Source organism: Pongo abelii, chromosome 13 (assembly GCF_028885655.2).
Source record: "Pongo abelii isolate AG06213 chromosome 13, NHGRI_mPonAbe1-v2.0_pri, whole genome shotgun sequence".
NCBI lineage: Eukaryota > Metazoa > Chordata > Mammalia > Primates > Hominidae > Pongo > Pongo abelii.
Genome location: NC_071998.2, coordinates 118,558,331 through 118,580,368, shown reverse-complemented (window position 1 = coordinate 118,580,368; position 22,038 = coordinate 118,558,331). Strand labels below are relative to the sequence as shown.

The following is a 22,038-nucleotide window of genomic DNA, read 5'->3' as shown; positions in this document are numbered from 1 at the left end:
CTTTCTTAATTCTTCAGTGACAGCAACCTTGGCTTCTCTTTTCCTGTAAGGTCAAGACTTGAGGGTTTTCCAGCCCAGAGTATAATTTAGTTTGGGAAACATCACTCCATGTGGGATCTATAAATGCATGACCAAATTGTATTAAACGGAAACTTAATATAAGGAAAATAATTCAGTAGGCAACATATGTTGTGGCATACCTCCCTTAACCACCTGCAGAGCTACTTCTTTGGGGAAATCCCTTGAAAGTCTATCTCTCCAGGTTCATAAGGTTTCCTTGCTGGGATTCACAAGATCTGCCCCCAGCTGTGCCCAGACCTTGAAGGGATGCCTACTATTTGGAACAGGTGTTTCTGCAGTCCCTAGGTAGCGAGATTCCTAGAGAACACCAAGGTCATTGTGATTCTGCTGCTCAGTGTGGTCTTTTGATATGAGCTGGTGAGAAATGCAATGTCCCAGGACCCACCCCAGACCTAAGAAACAGAATCAGCATTTTAACAAGATTTCCCTGGGATTCATATGCACATTGAAATCTGAGAAGCACTGATTCTACATCTTGGTTCTCAAGCCTAGCTGTGTATCAGAATCACCTGGAATTTTGTCTCTAACTTGTTTTATTATCAAATATTTCAAGGTACAGAATAATGAAGAATAATATAATGAACATTACAGATATACTTAAAACCCCTGTGTACCTCTTCCTGACCCAATTTACATCTCTCCCTCCCCTGAAACAATCACTAATTGGGCTTATACTGCCTGCTTATAGTTTTATATTTATACTATGTACTTACTCATTTCCAATATACTGCATTGTTTAGCATGTTTTAAAAATTTACACAAGTAAATACTATACCATGCATATCTTCCTGCAACTAGCTCATCTGGCTGAACAATTTGCTCTTGAGATTTGTTCATGGTGATGCCTGAGCTCTAACCCACCCACTTTAGCTGCTATATGATATCCTGCTGCATCAATATCCTCCATTCTCCTATTGTTGGACATTTTGGTTGTTTCCAATGTTTAAACAATGCTGTAATGAACATCCTTTTACATGCCACCTTGAATACCAGTGCAATCATATCCCTAGATTCCATACCCAGGAGTGAAGCTGCAAGGTCATGATGTGTGCACTCTTATTTTTTCTACATAGTGTCACATTTGCTTTCCAAAGTGAGTACGCCAATTTACCCTCTCATGAGCAGCATATGCATTCTAGTTGCTCCACAGTCTAACTAACACTTGGGATTGTCAGGTATTAGTTTTTGCCAGTCTGAAGAGTATGAAATGGTGTCTCACTGAGGTACGGCTTTAATTTGCATTCCTCTGATAGCTCAAGAGCTTGAACATCTTTTTCTTTGCTTATTGGCCTTTTGGGCTACCTTTTCCATGATTTGCCTATTCCAAATCTTTTGCTCCCCTCCTTTTCTGTATGTTATTGGTGTTTTTCCAATTAATTGGTAGATTTTTTTTTTTTTTTTGAGACAGAATCTCGCTCTGTCACCCAGGCTGGAGTGCAGTGGCGCGATCTTGGCTCATTGTAACCTCCACCTCCCGGGTTCAAGCGATTTTCCTGCCTCAGCCTCCTGAGTGGCTGGGATTACAAGCATGTGCCACCACATCTGGTTAATTTTTGTATTTTTAGTAGAGACGGGGTTTCACCATGTTGGCCAGGCTGGTCTCAAACTCCTGATCTCAAGTGATCCGCCTGCCTCGGCCTCCCAAAGTGCTGGGATTACAGGCGTGAGAATTGGTAGATATTATTTGTATATTCTGAATACCAACTCATTTTTTGTTAACAAATTACAGATGTCTTCTTCCAGATAGGTGTTTTTCTTTTTAAATTTTGTTTCTGATATCTTTGATCATGCATAAGTTTTCAAATTCTAATGCAGACATTTTCAATCTTTTCCTTTATGGTCTTTGTTTTTCTGACTTAAGAAATCCTTCACCATCATGATTTCCTAAAGAGTCTCTATTGTTCCATGCAAAAGTTTCAAAGTTTGCTTTATAATTTTTTTCATCTAAATAAGTAAATGTCCAGTTCCTACCCCAGACCTCCTCAATTAGAATCTTCAGGAATGGGATCCAAGCACCTACATTTTAAACTAAAATACATTTAATAGGTGATTTTGTTACAGTTACCCTGAGAGACGCTGACCAACTCATTTCCCACCCACCAGATGCCAATGAAAGGTATCTTCTCTACAAAATCCCATGAAGCCATCTCATCTCTGTCTCTTTCACTGGGTTAGAAGAGACTTCAGAGACTTCCAGGTCCAGAGACTTAAGGACCTTCTAGTGTCTAATCTTTTATCTGCAGTTGTGTATCCTTTACCAGATACTTGAAAAATAGCCATCCAGTCTCTACTTGCACACTCTCAGTGATAAGAAACACCCCCACAACCCAGGTCCTCCCTTCTTCCTGTTAAACAGATTTTTCTATATTGAGTTGAAATCCATCACACCTTTATCTCCACCAGCTGGTCCTACACCTACACCCTTCATCTTTTCTTAACTTCCTCACCATTACTCCTACACCCCCAACCACCTGCCTAGTCTGGCACCACTCCCCGCTCAGCACTCCAGCCATACTGCCTTTCTCCTATTCCCTTCTATTTGCTGAGCTGCCCTTAGCACCTAGAATGCTCCCTCCAAACTCCTCCTTCTTCCTGACTCTCCCTCCCAAACTAGGAATTACAGAGTGGGAATCTGATTAACACCCGCCTCCCCACCTACAATTTAAGCTTCACAATGGGTTCCCTGTTTTCAGTACTGAGCCTAAGCACCTAACATACTATCTGGTACAGACTTAGTTCTTAGTAGGGTTTTGTTAAATGAAAGAGTGAATGAATGCAAGCAAGCCAGCCAGTCCTTTGGGGCCATATAAAACAAGTTAAAATCACTTGTATAGGAAAGCCCTTCAAATATCTCAAATATTTGAGGAGAGCCATCATGCCCCCTTGGTTTTTTTCCTTCTGTAAAGGAGGCTGGGAGTAACAGGGGAGGGTGAGGCTCGCCATACTGGGGAAGTGTCTAAAGAAGGGACAGGGCAAACACACAGACCAGTTCATAACTTTCTGTAGGGTCAAGCCCATGAGACAATCCCTCGGCTCACAATTCCACTAACAGCTGAAGTGAACTGCCTTATACAGCATATTCATGAAATTTGTTTTTGAGTCAGACATAAAAATGCTATAAATGTTGCCTCAGGTTCATCTCAAAAAATTCATTTCAGGGGTTAATACAATGCCACTAATATAAGTGAACAAAGAAAATACTGTGGGAGCAATCACAATGACTAAATTGTGACATGGCTCACTAGCTGTCAGTTCACGATGACATTCCCCATGTCTAGAGATTGATGTTTCTCAATATATAGATAATGCAATTAAGTGGAACTGACTGACACCATAACATTAAAAAATCAATCAGCTACAACTGTCAAAATTCATCCCACTGTATATTTAAGATATCTGCATTTTATTGCATGTAAATTATAGCTCAACAAAAAATTCCAAAACAAAGATCACATACAGAAAATATGAACTCTGAACTTAAATACATGTGTAGAGAAATTATACGTGCATAAATGTTGCTTGGTATCTACTTAGCCCTGTCTGAGTCACCACTAACTCACTGCTTGATCTTAGGCAATAAACATCGCCTTCATGGACCTCAGTTCCTACACTATATAATGGGGTTTGATGGTTTGATTAATGAATTAACTCAACAAATATTTATCATCATAGTGCCTTCCCATTGGATTTAATGAAAAAAGACGTATGAAGCACTTATTGTGGTGTCCAGCTTACACAATAAATATTTGAATAAACAGGCTGTGTATTCATGCTTCTCATCAACAACAGAGAAGAAAAAAGGTCTCTGTAGATGGCTAGGGGCAAGCCAGAATTTGCTGTAGTCTACAATTTTGTTGCTTTAGGGACATAACCATGAGGGAAGAAAAATTTTTCCTCTACCCTCTTAGTTCTTTCCCTGAGGCCTGCAAATTTAACTGGAAAAAGACAGATTGACAGGAGAAAAAGTATACAAGTGTTATGTTTAATTTTACATGCAGGAAGGTTCCACAGAAAACAAATAAAAATCCAAAAAGGCACTTACACTGGGGGGCTTATATACTATTTTGACAAAGGGTGATAAACTGTGGGGAAATGACTAGACAAAGGAAAAAGGGTTTGGGGTTTCTAGGGCTGGTAACTTACTGGAAGGTATATGTGGGGGAAACCAACGGTAGTTAAAGGTTATTTAGTGGGGTTTGTCTCATCTCTATCTCCATCTCTGGTGATAAGTGTTGTTCTCCTCTTGGTGCAGTTAAGGGGAGGGGTATCTTCACAAGGGGAAATTTATGCCCTGCTCTTAGGCAGATAGAAAAAGGGCAGAGAGTTCTTCCTGTGTCTGCTTTTTTTCAACTGCCTTCAGCTCAAAATAATCCTTTTGCCAAAGTGGTGTATTTTGGGGTGGCATATTCTGATCCCTTTCATTGCCAATACCGATACGTGAGAAATTCTTAGTCTCAAACATAAAAATAAATGCTGTGGAACTGACATGAATTTTGCCTTAACGGATTGGGAGGCACAGAGCTACTTTTCAAATGGTCTGTATATTGTATTCCAAATTTCTGGACCAATTTAGGTCCACTCCACGTTATCTGTGCTCTGTTTTTCTTCAGGCACATTCAGACCACATAGTGGAAGAAAAGCAACTTACTCTGTGCTTTTAAGGTCAAACTATATTTTTGAAAGATTTTCTAAAATGTTTACTTCACTAAGCTGCTCTGATTCTGAGATACTCTCCTGAAAAAAAAAAAAACTATGAAATCAATGGTGATTGAGAGTGATGAGGGAAGGGGGGATGTTCTTCAAAGAAAGCAAAATAATAGATAAGCCAAACTCACGGAAATATAGGAAGCAAAAGTATTTGAACTAAGAACATTTATTACTATAGGAGATGACAAGAAAACAACCAACCTGTTTCTAAGGACAAAATTAGATTTATAAAAATGAGTGCTGGCTAAGGTGAATTTAGGGCAGGGCAGCCCAAACAATTGCCTTTTGCCTCCTAAAAGCACTGATTAAAAATAGTAATACTATCTAATCCCTATTTATAGTGTGCCCTTATGGTGTGCTGTACTGTACTTTGAGATGAGGTTAGCACCAAAAATGGGTTACTGGTCCTTGAGGAACATGAAAGTTGAAAGACCCGAAGACTGTAATAGTCAAAGGAATAGAATTCTTAGTAATGGCATAACCTCCTTGAGGAAAAATGATTACTTTTAGCAGTTATTCCTGCAGGGGATGCTGAGCTCAACAGTGAGCAGGGCATCCAGAAAAGGGCCAGGACATCCTGGCAGGGAGCGAGACCATCCTCCTCCCTGTTCTTAGGGCACAAGGAGCAGCAACAAACGAGTTCTGTTCTGTGCTTGCAGTCTATGAGCAGCATCCTTAACTCTGTGTCACCTTGAATGGTGAAGATCCACATCCCTCTCCCTTCAATTCAGTCCACCTCCCTCCCTGAAAATCTCGACTGTGCCCGAGTCTTCACATATTAGCTCTGTTCTAATGACTCTCCAAACCAAACCTCCAACTCGAATCTTTCTCCCCAACTGCAAACCCAGACTTCAAAATACTGAACATGGTTCCATGGATACCCCAGCAGCCCCCAAAATATCATGTGCCCCTAATCAGACTTACTACCATTCCTGCATTCCTGACTCTGTTAGCAGAGGGGCTGCCCTCTTGCCAGTCACTCAAGCTACAAAGTTCGGAGTCATCTCCCATGTCTTCTCTCACATCCCACATCTAATCAGTCACCAGGCCTGCTACTGCTCCCACCACCACGTTGCTTTTGAAACGTGTATGACTGTATCTATGTATTTGTATTTTATTATTTAAAGAGATAACACATTCAGTTGGTTCAAAACTCAGAGTATACAAGGCTGTACAGGAAAAAGTCTCCCCATCTTCTGCCTCCCAGCCCCCATTTCCTCTCCCCACAGGCAACCTTTATTTTTTCTTGCGTAACTCCCAGAGGTATTGTATGTATTTAAAAGACAAAGAAATACATCTTCCCCTTTCCCCTTTTTTTACACAAATGGTAGCACACTACACACAATCCCACTCCTTGTTCTTTTCATTTAATGTATCTCAGCAATCCTTCCAAATCAGTAACAAAAAAGCTCTTGTATTCTTTCTTTTTTTTTCACACGGAATTTCACTCGTTGCCCAGGCTAGAGCCCAATAGTGCAATCTTGGCTCCCTGCAACCTCTGCCTCCTGGGTTCAAGTGATTCTTCTGCCTCCACCTCCCGAGTAGCTGGGATTACAGGCGTCCACCACCACGTCTGGCTAATTTTTTGTATTTTTAGTAGAGACGGGGTTTCACCATGTTGGCCAGGCTGGTCTCGAACTGCTGACCTCAGGTGATCCACCCGCCTCGGCCTCGCAAAGTGCTGGGATTACAGGCATGAGCCACCACACCTGGGCCTCTTGTATTCTTTCTTATATTGAGTAGACATACCATATTTTACTTAACCAAGCCCCTAGTTAAATGGTTTTCAATATTTTCTATTACTAATGATGCTGCAATGCATAATCTTTTATTTATTTATTTATTTTAAGACAAGTTCTCACTCTATCACCCAGGCAGAAGTGCAGTGACACAATCACGGCTCATTGCAGCCTCAACTTCCCGAGCTTAGGCGATCCTCCCACCTCAGCCTCCCAGGTAGCTGAGACCACAGGCACACACCACCATGCCCAGCTAATTTTCCTGCATCTTTGGTAGAGATGGGGTTTCATCATGTTGCCCAGGCTGGTCTTGAACTCCTGGGCTCAAGTGATCCACCCACCTCAGCCTCCCAAAGTGCTGGGATTACAGGTGTGAGCCACTGCACCTGGTCCATAATTTTGTATATGCCATTTTGCACATGAGAATACTTCTAGAATTCCACCCTGTCATAGTTTCTTGCCCCTTCTCCCCTTTCCATTTTTACTTTCTTTACTTTAGCTCAGACCTTCACTGCTACAGAGGCCTTCTAACCGGCATCTCTACTCTAGTACCCTTAACTTACACACAACAAATAGTAAGCACTTTTTACATGCCAGGTACTCTATTAAGACAGGGAAGAAAAAGGAAATAAAAAAGAAAACCCAGCCCCAGCCCAAAAATCCTCACCTGTCTCATAGTCGTTGGAGCTTTGGGAACTTATTAATACACCAACCCTTTCTTGTCTTTTTGGAATTAGTTGGGAACTAGTGCCAGGAATCAGGCAAATGAAAAACAAAATACTGGCCAGGCGCGGTGGCTCATTCCTGTAATCCAAGCACTTTGGGAGGCTGAGGCAGGCAGATCTCTTTGAGTTCAGGAGTTCAAGACCAGCCCGGGCAACATGGCAAAACCATGTCTCTACCAAAAACACAAAAACATTAACTGGGCATGGTGGCGCACACCTGTGGTCCTAGATAATCAGGAGGCTGAGGTGGGAGGATCACTTGAGCCCAGGAAATGGAGGCTGCAGTGAACCGAGATCACACCACTGTACTCCAGCTTGGACAATGGAGTGAGACTCTGTTTCAAAAAAAAAAAAAAAAAAGAAAGAAAGAAAAAAGAAAAAGAAAGTAAGAAATTTCCTTGCTGTCAGTGTTTCATTGACAAACAAAGCTGAGTCCAAAAGCAAATGGGCTTCCTACTACTTCCCACAAGTTTAGGCCCTGGGGTAACCTTCCTGTGGGAGAGTCTGATCTGCAGACAGGCAGACACCTGCCAGGTCGGCTGCAAGGGAAATAGTCTCAGGACTGTCAAGCTCCAACAGGGGAATGGAAACAGATGGGCCCCCACACCTACCTCTAGAAGACTCGGGTGTGTTTTTCCACATAGAAACAGGAGGCGAGGTAACACACAAGCTCTGTGGGCAACCAGATCCCAAAAGGGAGAGAGGAAAGGAGGCAGGGGACGAGTCAGCCGCCCTTCCAACCTCTCTCCTCCATGAGAGTACAGCAGAAGTTTCTCATGGAGACACAAGGGCAGGGGAATAGAATTCCTCCTAACAGTAAATTAAAAGCTTACTTTCTGGCACTTGTTTTAAAATACAGTAGCCCTACACTTAGGAGCAAACTAGGTATTTCAAATCTTCTGAAAGCTATTAAAAAGGGTCTAAATACAAACTTCACATGTTTTCACTTATTTGTAGAACTAAATATTAAAATAATTGAACTCATGGAGATAGAGAGTAGGAGGAGGGCTACCAGAGGCTGGGAAGGATAATAGGGGACAGGGGGTAGTGGGAAGCTTTAATTAATGAGTACGAAAAAATAGAAAGATGAGTAAGACCTAGTATTTGCTAGCAAAACAAGGTGACTATAGTAAAAAATAATTGAAATGTACATTTTTAAATAACTAAAAGAGTATAATTGGGTTATTTGTAACACAAAGAATAAATGCTTAAGGCGAGGGATACCCCAGTTACCCTGATGTGATTATAACATGTTGCATAACTGTATCAAAATATCTCAGGTATCACATAAATATATACACCTACTATGTACCCATGAAAACTAAAAACAAATAATAAAAAATAAAATTTTAAAAAATATCTAAATCACAAAATTGCCTAATATTTGTTTAATGCCTTGGTGACAAACTCAAACACATGGCAACTTTCCTCAAAAGATCAAAAACTAAACTATGGACAGTAGGAGACAGGGAGGCTGGCAGGCATCAAGAAGCACGGGGAAAGAGAGAAAAGGAGGTGAAGGAATAGGAGACAACCATCTGACTTGACAGCATTGAGGCCCTGGATCTAATCAGCCCTGAAGCCAGATCCGTCCCTTTTCTTAGTTTGGGTTCCATGAACCCATACATTCTCTTTTTGGCCTAAGCTAATTTGAGTTGGGTTTCTGTCACTTACGACCAACAAGCCCCTCACTAGTCTAGACCGTAACTGGGCTCTTCAGTGTACACAACAGTGAAACTAATTTTCTAAAGCAGACATCAAACCACCACTTGCCTGTCTCAAAAGCCATTCAGCACCTCCCAATGACTCCAGAATTCAGTACAACATCTTGCACAATATGTCCCTCAATTTGACTTTCCAGACTTTCACTACTTCACCACACAAGAGGCAAACTAAGACAGCTGTTATTCCTCAAAAATGCACTGAAAGAGTGTCCCTGCTTTGTACCTTTGCCATGCCAATCTCGCCATCTAGAATCCTCTCCTCCCCAATCTCTGCCTATTAACATTGATGCAAAAAAAAAAAAAAAAAAAAAAAAGGAAGATCTACTCGTTTCTCAAGGTCCATTTCACCTTCTCTCCAAGAAGACTTTCCTAAGTGCCTCCTGTTCCCAAAGATGTTACTGTACTCTTCTTCAGCCCTGACAGCAATTTTTTTTTTTTTTTTTTTTTAGACAGAGTCTCACTCTATTGCCCAGGCTGGAGTGCTGTGACGCAATCTCGGCTCACTGCAATCCCCGCCTCCTGGGCTAAAGTGATTCTCCTGCCTCAGCCTCCCGGGTAGCTGGGACTACAGGCACATGTCACCCCACCTGGCTGATTTTTTGTATTTTTAGTAGAGACGGGGTTTCACCTTGTTGGCCAGGCTGGTCTCAAACTCCTGACCTCAGGTGATCCACCCAACTTGGCCTCTCAAAGTGCTGGGATTAAGGGCATGAGCCACCGCTCCTGGCCCCTGATATCATTTTCTACATGACCTTTGCTTTATTCTATCTTATATTTTGTGCTTTCTCATCTCAGTGCCGTCTTATTAATGACAACACCAACTACTCAACTCCCTGAGTTGAAGCTCTGAGCCTCACTTCCTCACCCCACAACCCATACGCTTACCAGATCCACTCTAATCTTTCTCAAAATACTTCCCAAATCAATCCCATCATTCCTGTTGCTCATCAGAACTCTTAACATCTACCTTCATATCTTCTGCTCTGATAGGTCTCCCTGCCACCAGCCTCATCCTACTGAAATCCAGTTGCCTACTGATGCCAATTATCTTTCCAACTTTCAAATCTGAGCATGCTATGCCCCCCTCTACAGAGTCAAGACCAATGGCTCCCACTCCCCAATGGGTTGATTTCTGTCTCCCTTCACAGGCTCATTGCCCACCAGTCCCTAAGAAGCACCAACTTCAAAGTAGGTCTTTGAGGTACTGTGGTACCTAGTGTAAGACCCAACTTGGTGCTTGGTCAACTTCATTGGTGTTCAGCACTGGACTGTTGTTATATATACTTCACTGGACAGCAGTGGACGCTGCCATCCCATAAATATTTTTCTCCTGATTGCACGCCTGAGTGCGCTGAGGTTAAGAGATGGACACTGGACCAGACAGACCGAAGTCCAATCCCTGTTCTGTCACTTCCAAGCTGTGCGTCCCAGAAAAGTCTGGGCCTCCGCACCCTTACCTGTAAAGTGGAGATAACAGCACCTATCTCATTGGGGTTTTGTGAATAAATGAGAAAATGCATTTAGGATGCTTGGGCAAGGTGCCTGGTACACAGGTGATCAATAAATAGTTGTTCAATGAAGGAGTTAATGAATAGGCGGCCCACAAAATGGTAGTGGTTCTTAAAGACGCATCTTTCCAGGGAACCCAGTCTCTGGCTGCCTTGCAATTTGGTTTCAAGTCCGGCCCGTAAGTCTGGGGTCCAGAGCAAGGCCTGACTCCACCCATTTCTACATGCCGCTGGGTGAGATCAGCGGGTGAGGCCACGCAAGTCCAGAATCTGCCGCTGGGCTCCTTCCTAAGGACGGAGGTGTGCACACTACCTCGTCCTACCCGGCAGCAATCGCAGTTCCGCAGCCTCCACCCACGTGCGCGTGGCAGCTTTGACATCCCTCCGGCCGCCAATCACCAGGGCTCGGTCCTACCCCTAATCGGATTCACCAATAGGGCCGGAAGGCGGCCCTCGGGGTGCTTCCGCTGTGCTCATAGGCTCTCCAGCGGTCCCGCCCGCCCCTGTTACACGTCATCCGCGCGGTGCACTGTGGGCCTTGCAGTCTGGAAAGGAGGCAGCGCTGGCCAGCTCCGCTGTGGGTACTTTAACTCCTGCCCGGAGCTCCAGCGCTGAGCGTCCTCGGGTTACCTCCAAACCCCCCCGGACACAAATTCCTTCTCCTAATTAGTGATAAAGAGGGAAGACGGGGCTACCCACCCGCCCCACCTTTGGAGCTGACGCCCTGGGTTCCCTCCCCTCCTCTGCAGTGCGCTGGGGCCACCAAGGACCCGCGAGACTACCGGGTCCATCTTGCTCAGATAATTCAGTATCACCTGAAATCTGAAATTCCCATTTCAGATCCAGGAGACATTCAATATCTTATTCACCTGAGAGGCAGTTTCTGGAAGGTGCGGAAGCTCTGAAAAGCCAACAGTGACTCCTGGCTTCGCTAGTTTCCCTTAAGAATCCACCACAGAACTGACCATCACGATTTTATCTAAACGATGTGACCCGTTTACGTTCCAAACTGCATCACTTCTTCAGTGCATAAAAGCTGTCAATGGTGCCCATTGCTTAAGATGTAAGGTTCAGGCCCCTGAGCTAGGCATATAAGGTGCTTCATAATTATTTTGTATTTACTTATTTGTGGTTACATTTCTTAAAAGCAGCGTTTCTCAACGTTTACCACACGTGAGAATCACCTGGGGAGCTTTGTAAAAATACGAGTTCTTGTGTCCCACCCTAGACCTTAGAATTTTGGAGGGGCAGGGCAGACTTCTATGTTTTTAAAGCTACCCTGGGTAATTTTCACGTCCAACCCGCGTTAAGAACTGTTGGTTTACTGCCTATCAACACAGCCTCATGCATGTGAGCCTTTGCTTTGTGGCATCCTCGTTTTAAAGAGATCTTCTTCCCTCTCTCTTGCCCCATCAATGCTCATCCTACAAGGCCAAGCTCAACTGTTATCCCTTCTCTTCCCTGTCCTCCAGCAGGTGATGGCTTCCTTTAGCACATTATTCACGCTGCTTCTCCAGCATCACTGGCGTGACCTGGTGACTTGTCTGTCTCCCTGGATAAGTAGGGAGTTCCTTGAGGGCAGACAAAGTGTCTTCCTTCACCCACTTCAGATCCACTGAGTCAGAATCTCAAGGGGCAGGTCTCAGGCATAAATGATTTTTAAAGTCCCACTGGTGGGACTTTATCCATGTCCCTATCTAGGAACTAGCTTCACAAAAGCACTGGGTACAGTAAGTAAGCATACAAATATTTGTTGCATTGAATTGATGAAGCATCTCGTTTGTTTTGAAGTCAACCGTATTGTTGCATCTGGCTGCCTTTGATTCCCCCTGGAAAGCTAAGTACCCCTCTCTTGTATCATCTTTATTCATTTACTTATTCATTCATCCAAGTATTATCATACACCATAACAAAGGCCTGGGGATTCAGGAGTAAATATAAAAACACAGTTATCACCCTATAGGCCTTAGAGTCTACTAATGTATTAATTCTATTCTAGTTATTATTAAAATTTATTTTGTATTACATTGGAATGTTTTTGCTTCCATATACTATTTATATTCAAAGGTAGGTAAAATGTATTATTCTCTAATATCCCCAGTAGGTTGCTGGCACAGAGAAGGCATTCTGTAAATGTTTATTGAATCAAGGAAGCACATTTCATAGAGCTTATTACAAATTGTTAGTATTTATTTGTGTGATTATTTGAGTAAAGGCTAGCTGCCCATGCGCTGCAAGCCCACTGATGACAATAACTGAATCTATTTTGCTCACAATGTCTGACACAGGACCTGGACGGAGTAGGTGCTCAATAAATATTACTAAATACACAAATAAGAACAGAAATGCAGTCTCCCAACCAAACATCCACTCCTCTCTCCCTCCCCACTATCCCCCCAGAAGTAAAAAGTATATTCTTCTTAACATTAAGGGATTTCAAGCTATAGTGAACATAAACCAAAACTGAGATGATGCTTCTTTTACTTACTTACAGGTTGACCTGGGACTCTAGTTCAGGGTCTTTCGTTGGCCATGTCTGAAGGGGCTGGATGCCGAAGGAGAGAGACGACTTTGCTTTCCATAGAATGGTTTGTGCCATCTGACTCCCACAGGGCCCCTTCGTTAACGGGTCCATCAGTGGGCCTGGAGGCTGGGCAGCTGTCCTGAGGCAGAAGAGTTGGGAAAGGCACTAAGAGACAGAGAAGAACAGCAGGCCAATCCCTGGCCTGCTTTACCCTCCTCCCAAAGGGCAGCCCCACTGGTAAGCAAGGAGGAGGGTGACACTGAAGCACCCTCAAGACCCAGGGGCCCCACCAAGACCACATATGACCTTACTGCACCAAGGAAGCATTGGGCCATGGAACCATCCAAGTCCTGTTACATCCCTCAGCAATCAGTTAAGTCAGTGGAGTGTAAAGTAAAAGGAGGCCCAGTGAGCATTTGAACAATCACAAACTTGTTTAGAGAAAGGCAGTATGAATTTGGTAAGGGAAGCTATGTCTAGAATGCTTTCGGAGAATCACTGGTGGTAGGACTTCATGGCCATCACTGGGGTAGTCCAGGAGCACTTGGTTTATCTTCTAATTTAAAAATCCAAGAAAAGCCATAAAAAGGGCCTAGACTGGCAACAACACTGGAGACAAGGACCAGAGCCCACAGTTCAAGAGTAATAGCATATAGAATATATAAGCAGTAAATGCTTGCTGAATTAATAAATGGCTTGTTCATGGGAATAAACTGGGAAATGCATTCCTGAGATGTGTCTGCTCCTTTCTCCGATGATGCATCAAGGAAGGTGGAAAAGGCAGTTGTGGGATGATGGGGCTACTTTGTTAGGAAATGCAGGCATCACGCTCCTTCTGACTGGAATTATTTTCTGAGCCAATTAGCAGGGCTCTTCACTCACCTCTACCTCAACTGACAGACAAACAAGCCAGCAAAATCCAATTACTTGGAAATGGAAAAATAAAAAGCAATCTTATATAACACTTTGGTCAAAGGGGACTCTTTATAATGTCTTCTTAAGAAACGTGACATCTCTGGCTGGAGTTGCAAGTGAATTTAAAAAAGGAAGAAAGAAAGACTGTGAAAAGACAAAAGGCGTAATGGCTCAGAAAGGTTTTGTACATGAGAAGGGAGTGCTGTGAGGCTGGAGACCAAGAAAAGCGACTCCACACAAGTTGGGGCCTTGGAATCAGACAGGCACTGGCCACTCAGAAGGTTCTATAGTGGTGCCAGTTAGACCCAAGGCTGCAGGCATATTAAAAAGCAAACAACAACAACAACAAACCAGGCCGGGCATGGTGGCTCACGCCTGTAATCCTAGCTATCTGGGAGGCTGAGGCAAAGGAATCACTTGAACCCGGGAGGTAGAGGTTGCAGTGAGCCAAGATCATACCACTGCACCCCAGCCTGGGTGACAGAGACTGTCTCAAACAAAACAAAACAAAACAAACAAATAAAAATCTCAAAAAAGTCACTCTAATGACCTGTGCCTAATACAGGAAGGATTCAAGACTCACATAACCTCCTACCTGTCCCCTTTGTCTTCTCTCTTGCCATGTGCCTCTGGTATTCCTCTTATAAATGATGACCTGGCTTCCACCATCGCCTTTCCTGGGCCCAAGAGGCCACATGCTGCATACCTGACCCAGACTTCTAGGTAATCTCACCCTAGGCTGGCTTCAGGCCACTTATCTTGGCAGCAACTAGATAGACATCAAAGGCTCATGTCGCCCACTTATGACAAAGCACAAGAAACCAGGGTTCTGTTATCAGTTGTTCTTTACCCAAAGGAGCCCCGAGTCTTCTAAAACCCAGTGTCACTAGAGTTTACGGCTACCTTAGTGATACACCAACAAATAAATAACAAATCAGGGCTTCGGGATGAGAGACATTTTCTTTTGAACCTCCCAGATTTATTTTAATTACAAAGATAATACTGGTATGCAAAAGATTTATTAAGCAGTGCTCTCAAAAGATACTGATAAGGGAGTGGAGGAAGCAGGACAGGGAACGAGAAGAAACCCAGTGGGACTTCAGTTTCAGGCAGAGCCCTGTGGAGGAACAGCTTCCATGTGACTGACGCTGAGCTGTCCGACTGGGTAGCCACTAGCCACTACTGAGCAACTGAAATGGGGACATCCCAAGTGAATTGTGTTACACACTGGGTTTTGAAGACTTAGTACAAATAAAAATGAATTTAAAACATCTCATTAATAATTTTTCACACTGATTACATGTTGAATTATATAAATACATTGTTAGAATAATTTTAATTAAAAAAAATTTTTTTGAGACAGGGTCTCACTCTGCCACCCAGGATGGAGTGCAGTGGCACAATCATAACTCACTATAGCTTTGACTTCCCAGGCTCAGGAGATACTCATGCCTCAACCTCCCGAGTAGCTGGGACCACAGGTGTGCACCATCACACCTGGCTAATTTTTTAAAACATTATTTGTATAGACATGGGTCCTATGTTGCCCACAGTGGTCTGAAACTCCTCAGTTCAAGTGATCCTCCCACCTCGACTTCCCAAAGTGTTGGGGTTACAAGCATGAGTGCCATGCTTAGCCCCTTATTAAAATGAATTTTAATGTGGCTACTAGAAAATGTAAAGTCACATATGTAGCTTGCTTTATATTTTGGACACTGCTGCTCAAGGTAACTGACATCTCAGAGTTGTCCCCACCTGAGACAAGGGGCAAGGCTTCCATTTCCTGCAGCCTCAGTCACTGGCTGAGGGCCACAGGGTGGGAGTGAGGATGGGGTGATGTAAAGGCCCAAGTGAATCCTTCAAGCTGTCTACACATGTGGGGTGCAAGGGTGCAAAGGCAGTTCACCTGCGAGTCACCATTGTGAGTGCTGGCGGTGCATGGCACTCAGGATGGGAAAAAGAGCACAGAAATGGTAAAGGGACCTGAGGGCACCTAAGGGGACTGGCTGACGATGTGCATGACACCCCCCACCCCACTCCCTTTCCTCTTCAGTAGCTCCCTACCACTTCAGTAGTTTGGCTTCCTACCATTCTTTTCTCTATCTGCAAACCTTTATGCAATATATATGCTCGGACTACACAATGTTCTGTGACTTGCTTTTCTTTCTAAACTAGAGGTCTTATACATCTTTCTACATCAGTAAATATACATGCATCCTTAATTTGGAATATTACCGAATACATTGTTTACATTCTTTTTAGCTTTTTAATCTTTAAATACTGATGATTTAATTGTTTTACCATGTTCTTTTCTAGCCCTTTAATCTTTAAGATTTTATTAAAAATTTAAAAGGCTAGCCTTTTTAAACCTTTTCTCTCATTTAATTTTATCTTTTTGCCATACTTTACTCTTAGAGTTCTTTTTTTGCACTTTCATCTAATTCTCTGACTTCTAAAACTGTTCAGATTTTGTCTCATCACTGTTAATTTTAATCAATTTACTCATTTCTTTTATCTTTTCTAGTCCTTTCTAATTTTAAAAAATATGTTCCTCTTAACCTTCTGACATGTTTTACCTTTATCTTCTCACTATTTAAAATATATAGCAGTTGAAGAACTTGGAAAGAAGTGGAGTAAGTACTCATTTGCATAATAACTCCTTGGCACTCTTGGAAAAAAAGCAAAAAATAGCTCAATATATAAAGACAACTTATTGAAACAAGAGAGTGGCCAAACTCCATGCTAGAACTCTGAGATCTGCTACATATGATTAAGTGTAGACAAACCGAAAGAGATCATTCAGAGTCTGTACATCTCCCGTAATGTGAGGGAAATGACTTGACGTGTCCTGAAGGCCTGGCCAGGCTTGATTTGGAGGGGTGAGGACTGGCAGCAAGGGTGGGACTGGGCAGAGGGTTTCCTCTTTGTTTTTTTCACTGTCCCAGCTTCCTAATGAGAAAGTGTGACCTTCTGAGGACAGGCTGAAGAAGAGAAGGATAAGTATGTCTTAGGAACCACTTAGATCTCTTGAAAGATATTAACCAAAAGTACACATGAACCTGCCCAAAGAAAGACGACAAGTCAGGGGAAATCACACTGACCCACAGAGGGTCTTGCCTTGAAGTGGGGGTGAAGGCTGGAAATTCAAGGGAAGCCCTGCCAGGGGCGTCAGATAGAGCACAGGAACAGGGAATTGGGTGGACCGATGGGAAAATGTGGGACTGGTAAGAAGAGATGGCACATTCCTATTGCCTCTGTAACCTCCCCACTTCCTGAGGCCAGACCTGAAGCTCAGGTTCTAAAAGAGAAGATCCAACCATTGCTCAGATAGAGCGGGAGGGAGTCTAGGTGGTTCCACCCACATTATTAGTAGGTACACGACCCAGGAGAGCTGCTTCTAGTCAAAGATGAACATGCAAGACTACCAAGCACAGGACCTATGAGAAACGGCAGCACTGGGCAGATGAGGAGTACAGATCAGGAGGTTTCCACAGGGAGCAGATGAAAAATAAGACACCAGGAGAACAAAGCTTCTCTCAAAACGTCAAATACTGCAATAGGCAGATTTCACAAGGCTCTAGGATAAATATCCCAGAATAAGGTAGGAGAAAGGATGATTCCGTGTGGAGGTGCTTTCTGGGGGCAGTGGACCTGTAGGAGAGGACATCGGGGTATCCCTGAGCAGCTCTCCTATGGAAAGTGTTTTTGTATGTATGTGGTTTCCTATTTGACAAAGGATAGCCCTGAGAAGCATACAGTTTACAGTTTTCCCATCCTGTGTTGTGACTCCCAAGCCCTAGATGTGCCTTGCGTCTTAGTATTTGAGTCCAAAGGGATGGGGGTAGAGGTAGAGAGAAACACAGCCTACTTCACAGTTAGGCCTCTCCTCAAGGTCACAAGGAAGTAACAGCAGTCCAGAGAACTTGTCTGGGAGCTCGACTGGGCCCCTCTAGCTGTGGCAGCCACACCCAGGCCTGATGAGGCCTAATTATGAAGTCTCAAAGAGACCATACTTTGGGAGGCCGAGGTGGGCGGATCACGAGGTCAGGAGTTCGAGACCAGCTTGGCCAACGTGGTGAAATCCCATCTCTACTAAAGATACAAAAAAATTAGCCAGGCATGGTGGCGTGCTCCTGTAATCCCAGCTACTCAGGAGGCTAAGGCAGGAGAATTGCTTCCTGGGAGGCAGAGGTTGCAGTGAGCTGAGATCACACCATTGCACTCTAGCTTGGATGACAGGGTGAGACTCTGTCCTCAAAAAAAAACAAAAACAAAAAACAAAAAAAAAGGCCGGGTGTGGTGGCTAACGCCTATAATCCCAGCACTTTGGGAGGCTGAGGTGGGTGGATCACCTGAGGTCGAGAGTTCAAGACCAGCCTGACCAACATGGAGAAACCCTGCCTCTACTAAAAATACAAAATTAGCTGGGGTGGTGGCACATGGCTGTAATCCCAGCTACTTGGGAGGCTGAGGCAGGAGAATCGCTTGAACCCGGGAGACAGAGTTTGCGGTGAGCCAAGATCATGCCATTACACTCCAGCCTGGGCAACAAGAGCGAAATTCCATCTCAAAAAAAAAAAAAAAAAAAAGACCATGGAAGAACACAACTGTGCCCAGAAGGCATCTCAAATGTTAGTAGGAAGACCCCTGAATGCAGCACAACAGCAGAAAGGACAAGATCTCAGTTTTGGCTCCTTCAACTTGGCAGCCACTTCACCACCCTGATCACTGACCTTCAGCCATATCCCACAGGGAACATGGGAAGCTTCAGGGAGCTACACCCACTCACTTGCACCCTTAATCTTGCACACTCCTTGTTCTGATTGTTCATTGAAAACTACCTGGACCCAGGCATAAATCATCATTCTTGCAGGTCTTCAAACCAATATCAGCTTTTGAGGTTGGAGTGATGCAGCCACCAAGTGAGCAGCAACCCCTGCAGAGCTGGCGCAGTGGGAGGCTACAGTGAGCAGCCGGCTGTCAGTGGACGAATCAGGAGTGGACACCAGATTCCCTGTCACCAAATCTAAACTGGCCCCCTCCCATGCACACTCCTTATATGCTATCACCTCCTACTCCATAGCCCTCATCACTATTGGAAGTCATCCTAGTTACGCATTTGTTTATTGGGACATGGTCTATCTCCCTCAACTAGAATGTCAGCTCCATGAGGGGGCAGGAACCTCATCTGTTTTGTTCATGGTGTATCCCAAGCACTTAACACACAGCGGTCTCCACAAACAGCTGCTGAATGAATACATGACTATGTGAATGCCAAAAGCATTAGAAAGATATTCGTCTGGCATAGGGAGAACATGTCAGGTTGATCTGGCCTTTCCTGAATGAGGTCACTGCTGGCTTCAGTCAGGCGAATGGGAAACCTGCTCCACTGCTTTACCAGTCTCTGATAGGCAGCTGCTTTGTGAGGACTGTGACAAGTGCACAGGAGCAAAGACAATCCATCTGCAAAACATCAACCCAGGCTTGATCTATGGAACTGACACTGGGGAATACTTAGTGGCTGGCAGTGCTTCTAGAGACACTTTTTTCTCTGGTCATAAAATGCAAGACAGATATTTATGTCCTTACTTCCATTTGTGCTGAAACTATGCAATCGCTGACACTTATGGTTGGAAAGTCTACCTCAAGCACCCAACTGAGGCTGGATTGCCCATTTTTACCTCTTCACCCAATAAGGTGGTTCCCACATGGGCATGCCAGCTATGCAACAGCACACCCATGTACAGGGAACCTTTGGCTACTGTGTGACCAACTTTCCATCAATATGTCTCATTTATTTTTGTTATGATTGGAGAAAAATACTGTCTGTGGCAGATACTGTGGAATGACTTGCTCAATACCCACTTCAGTACCCTTCCACTGTGCAAAAGTTGGAAAGCTAAAACTTAATGTTCTCAACTCCTTTGCAGTTAGAGTTCTGGACATGATTTAGATTCCGCAAGTCAGATGCACTCATGAGAGACTCTGACTTGGAACTGAGTCAGTGGTGCAAGAGAGGATACACCACTGGTTTTACAGACAGTGACAAGGGTATCATGGTTTTACAGACAGTGACAAGGGTATCATGGTTTTACAGACAGTGACAAGGGTATCATGGTTCTAGAGTCAGCAGCTTCTTGATTCTCCAGCTTTCTGAAGTAGCAGTGGTGGCTCTGGGGATCCAGGCAGAGTAGGCAGCATGGGTCTGTAGTTAGTCAAGGTGCCAGGAGCTCCTTGCTTCTTGATTGATCAGCTTCTTGACATGATGTGGCAGCTTTCCTTTCCTGAAGACAGCAGAGCAGAGTGGTCCTGGGAGCTCAGACAGCAGTCGGCTCTCCAGCCCTTCCAACAAACCTGTACACACTTAATTCCCTGGATCAGTACAACATCCCTTACTGCTTATATTGGGTAGAGTGGATTCTGCTGTCTGCAACAGATTACTAACTGATGTGCCTTTTTTAGTGTCTGTCAGATTGGATTGTGAGCTTAACAGTTTAAATGATCCTGTGCCAAGCATAGAGTAGGGCACAAATTTCTTCTTCTGGCAGAATTAATGGGTAACCTCCAGTGGGCAACAAAAATAGACTGCATATTTTTACTGGAATACATAGGAATGTTGTCTTTTAGAACAAAAGAGAGCCTGCTCAAAGCACTAGGTATTTCTGCTCAAGCAGCAAAGAAATGTTGAGGAGCAACCAAAAGAATAGCACACTAGGGTCGTGTGGAGGCTCACACCTGTAATCCCAGCACTTTGGGAGGCCGAAGCAGGGGGAACTGAGGCCAGGAGTTTGAGACCAGCAAGGGCAACATAGTGAGACCTTGTCTACAAAATGTTTAGTCCTAGTTACTCAGGACGCTGAGGTGGGAGGATCAGGTGAGAGGATCACTTGAGCCCAGAAGTTCGAAGTTACAGTGAGCTATGATCACGCCACTGTGCTCCGGACTGTCTGGTCTAGAGACAATAGGTCTGGAGACCCTATGTCTAACAGCACACTAATTGAGAATACTTCTGAGGTCACTGTTACACTGGAGTGTGATTGTGCTATCACTGGTGCTGACCTGCTTAGAATTGTTTTGAGTCTTTTCAAGATTGTTACCAAAAATTATATTCAAAAGTGTGCAGAAAACAAAATAGTTGAGAAATACTAGTCTAACTCATAGATGCTTTGACATTTCCGATAATAACATTTTTTACTGATCCTTACAGTAAGCCATCCTAGCTTGGGGCAGAACTAACTGTAGGAATGTACTTTCAGGTACTGAGTCCAACCAGTTTTAATATACCTCATACCCACTGTGATTTCAGGTCTAGCCAAGGGCCCTATGCCGAGTGAGCCTAATTTCTTTGTAAATGAAACCCTGTCAACTGTGGTAAGGCAGCTGTCATATCCTCCATGAATTTTCTTTTTCATGTAAAACACTATTCTCCCATATTGATTTTTTCCTTTTTTGGATCACTTCCATCAGATATAAACATCTTTATAAAACAAGAGCTAAAAAACCCAAACAAAAACATACAAACAAAAACAAATTTTCAACTCACATTCCCTCCACCTGTGCAAAGAGTTGACTATAGTCGTTGTTTCCAATCATCTCCTCTCATTATCTCTTGAAGCCAGTCCAGTGAGATTTTCACCCTCACTGCTCCAAAGAAACAGTTTCGTCAAAGGCCACCAATGGACCAATGATGCTAAACCCAGTGATCAACACTTAGTTCTTCATTTTGTTTGACCTATCAACATATGACACAGAAAATCATTCCCTCTTCGTTTTTCTTAAAAAAAAAAAAAAACTATATGAATCTTATTTCCCCCAAATAAAAAATGTCAGTCACATTATGTATCCATGACACAATGATTTCACATTCAAGTCTCAAGTCTACATTTCACTTGGGATTTATATGAACAATTAATCAAAGTCTACCAAATCACAGGTTACCTTTCCTGACTAATAAAGTTTCTGTAGTGATTCTCTTTCCTAACATCTCCTGATATCCCTTTATTCCACAAAATTTTTATGTTTCCCTATTTCACTGTGATTCACAGTCACATTAAATAACAAAGCTAAACAAAACAAAAACCTTGGTGCATTCTTTCAAACGTTTCCTACCTGAGC

The 22,038-nt window shown here is 43.5% G+C and overlaps 1 protein-coding gene across 7 annotated transcripts in view; it reads right to left on the bottom strand.

The window, feature by feature from the left end:
• Nucleotides 1-22,038, bottom strand: part of GARNL3 (GTPase activating Rap/RanGAP domain like 3) — a 167,323-nt gene that overhangs the window by 134,589 nt on the left and 10,696 nt on the right. For 3 of the 7 annotated variants that reach the window (XM_063714442.1, XM_054520667.2, XM_024252280.3), the window contains exon 2: nt 12,977-13,147. In XM_063714442.1, the coding sequence (XP_063570512.1) occupies nt 12,977-13,119 (143 nt within the window). In that variant the 5' untranslated portion in view covers nt 13,120-13,147. Of the gene's footprint in view, nt 1-12,972; nt 13,148-21,466; nt 21,656-22,038 lie in introns of those variants that run through there. The other 4 variants (XM_054520665.2, XM_054520666.2, XM_054520669.2 and 1 more) reach the window with 3 other exon arrangements.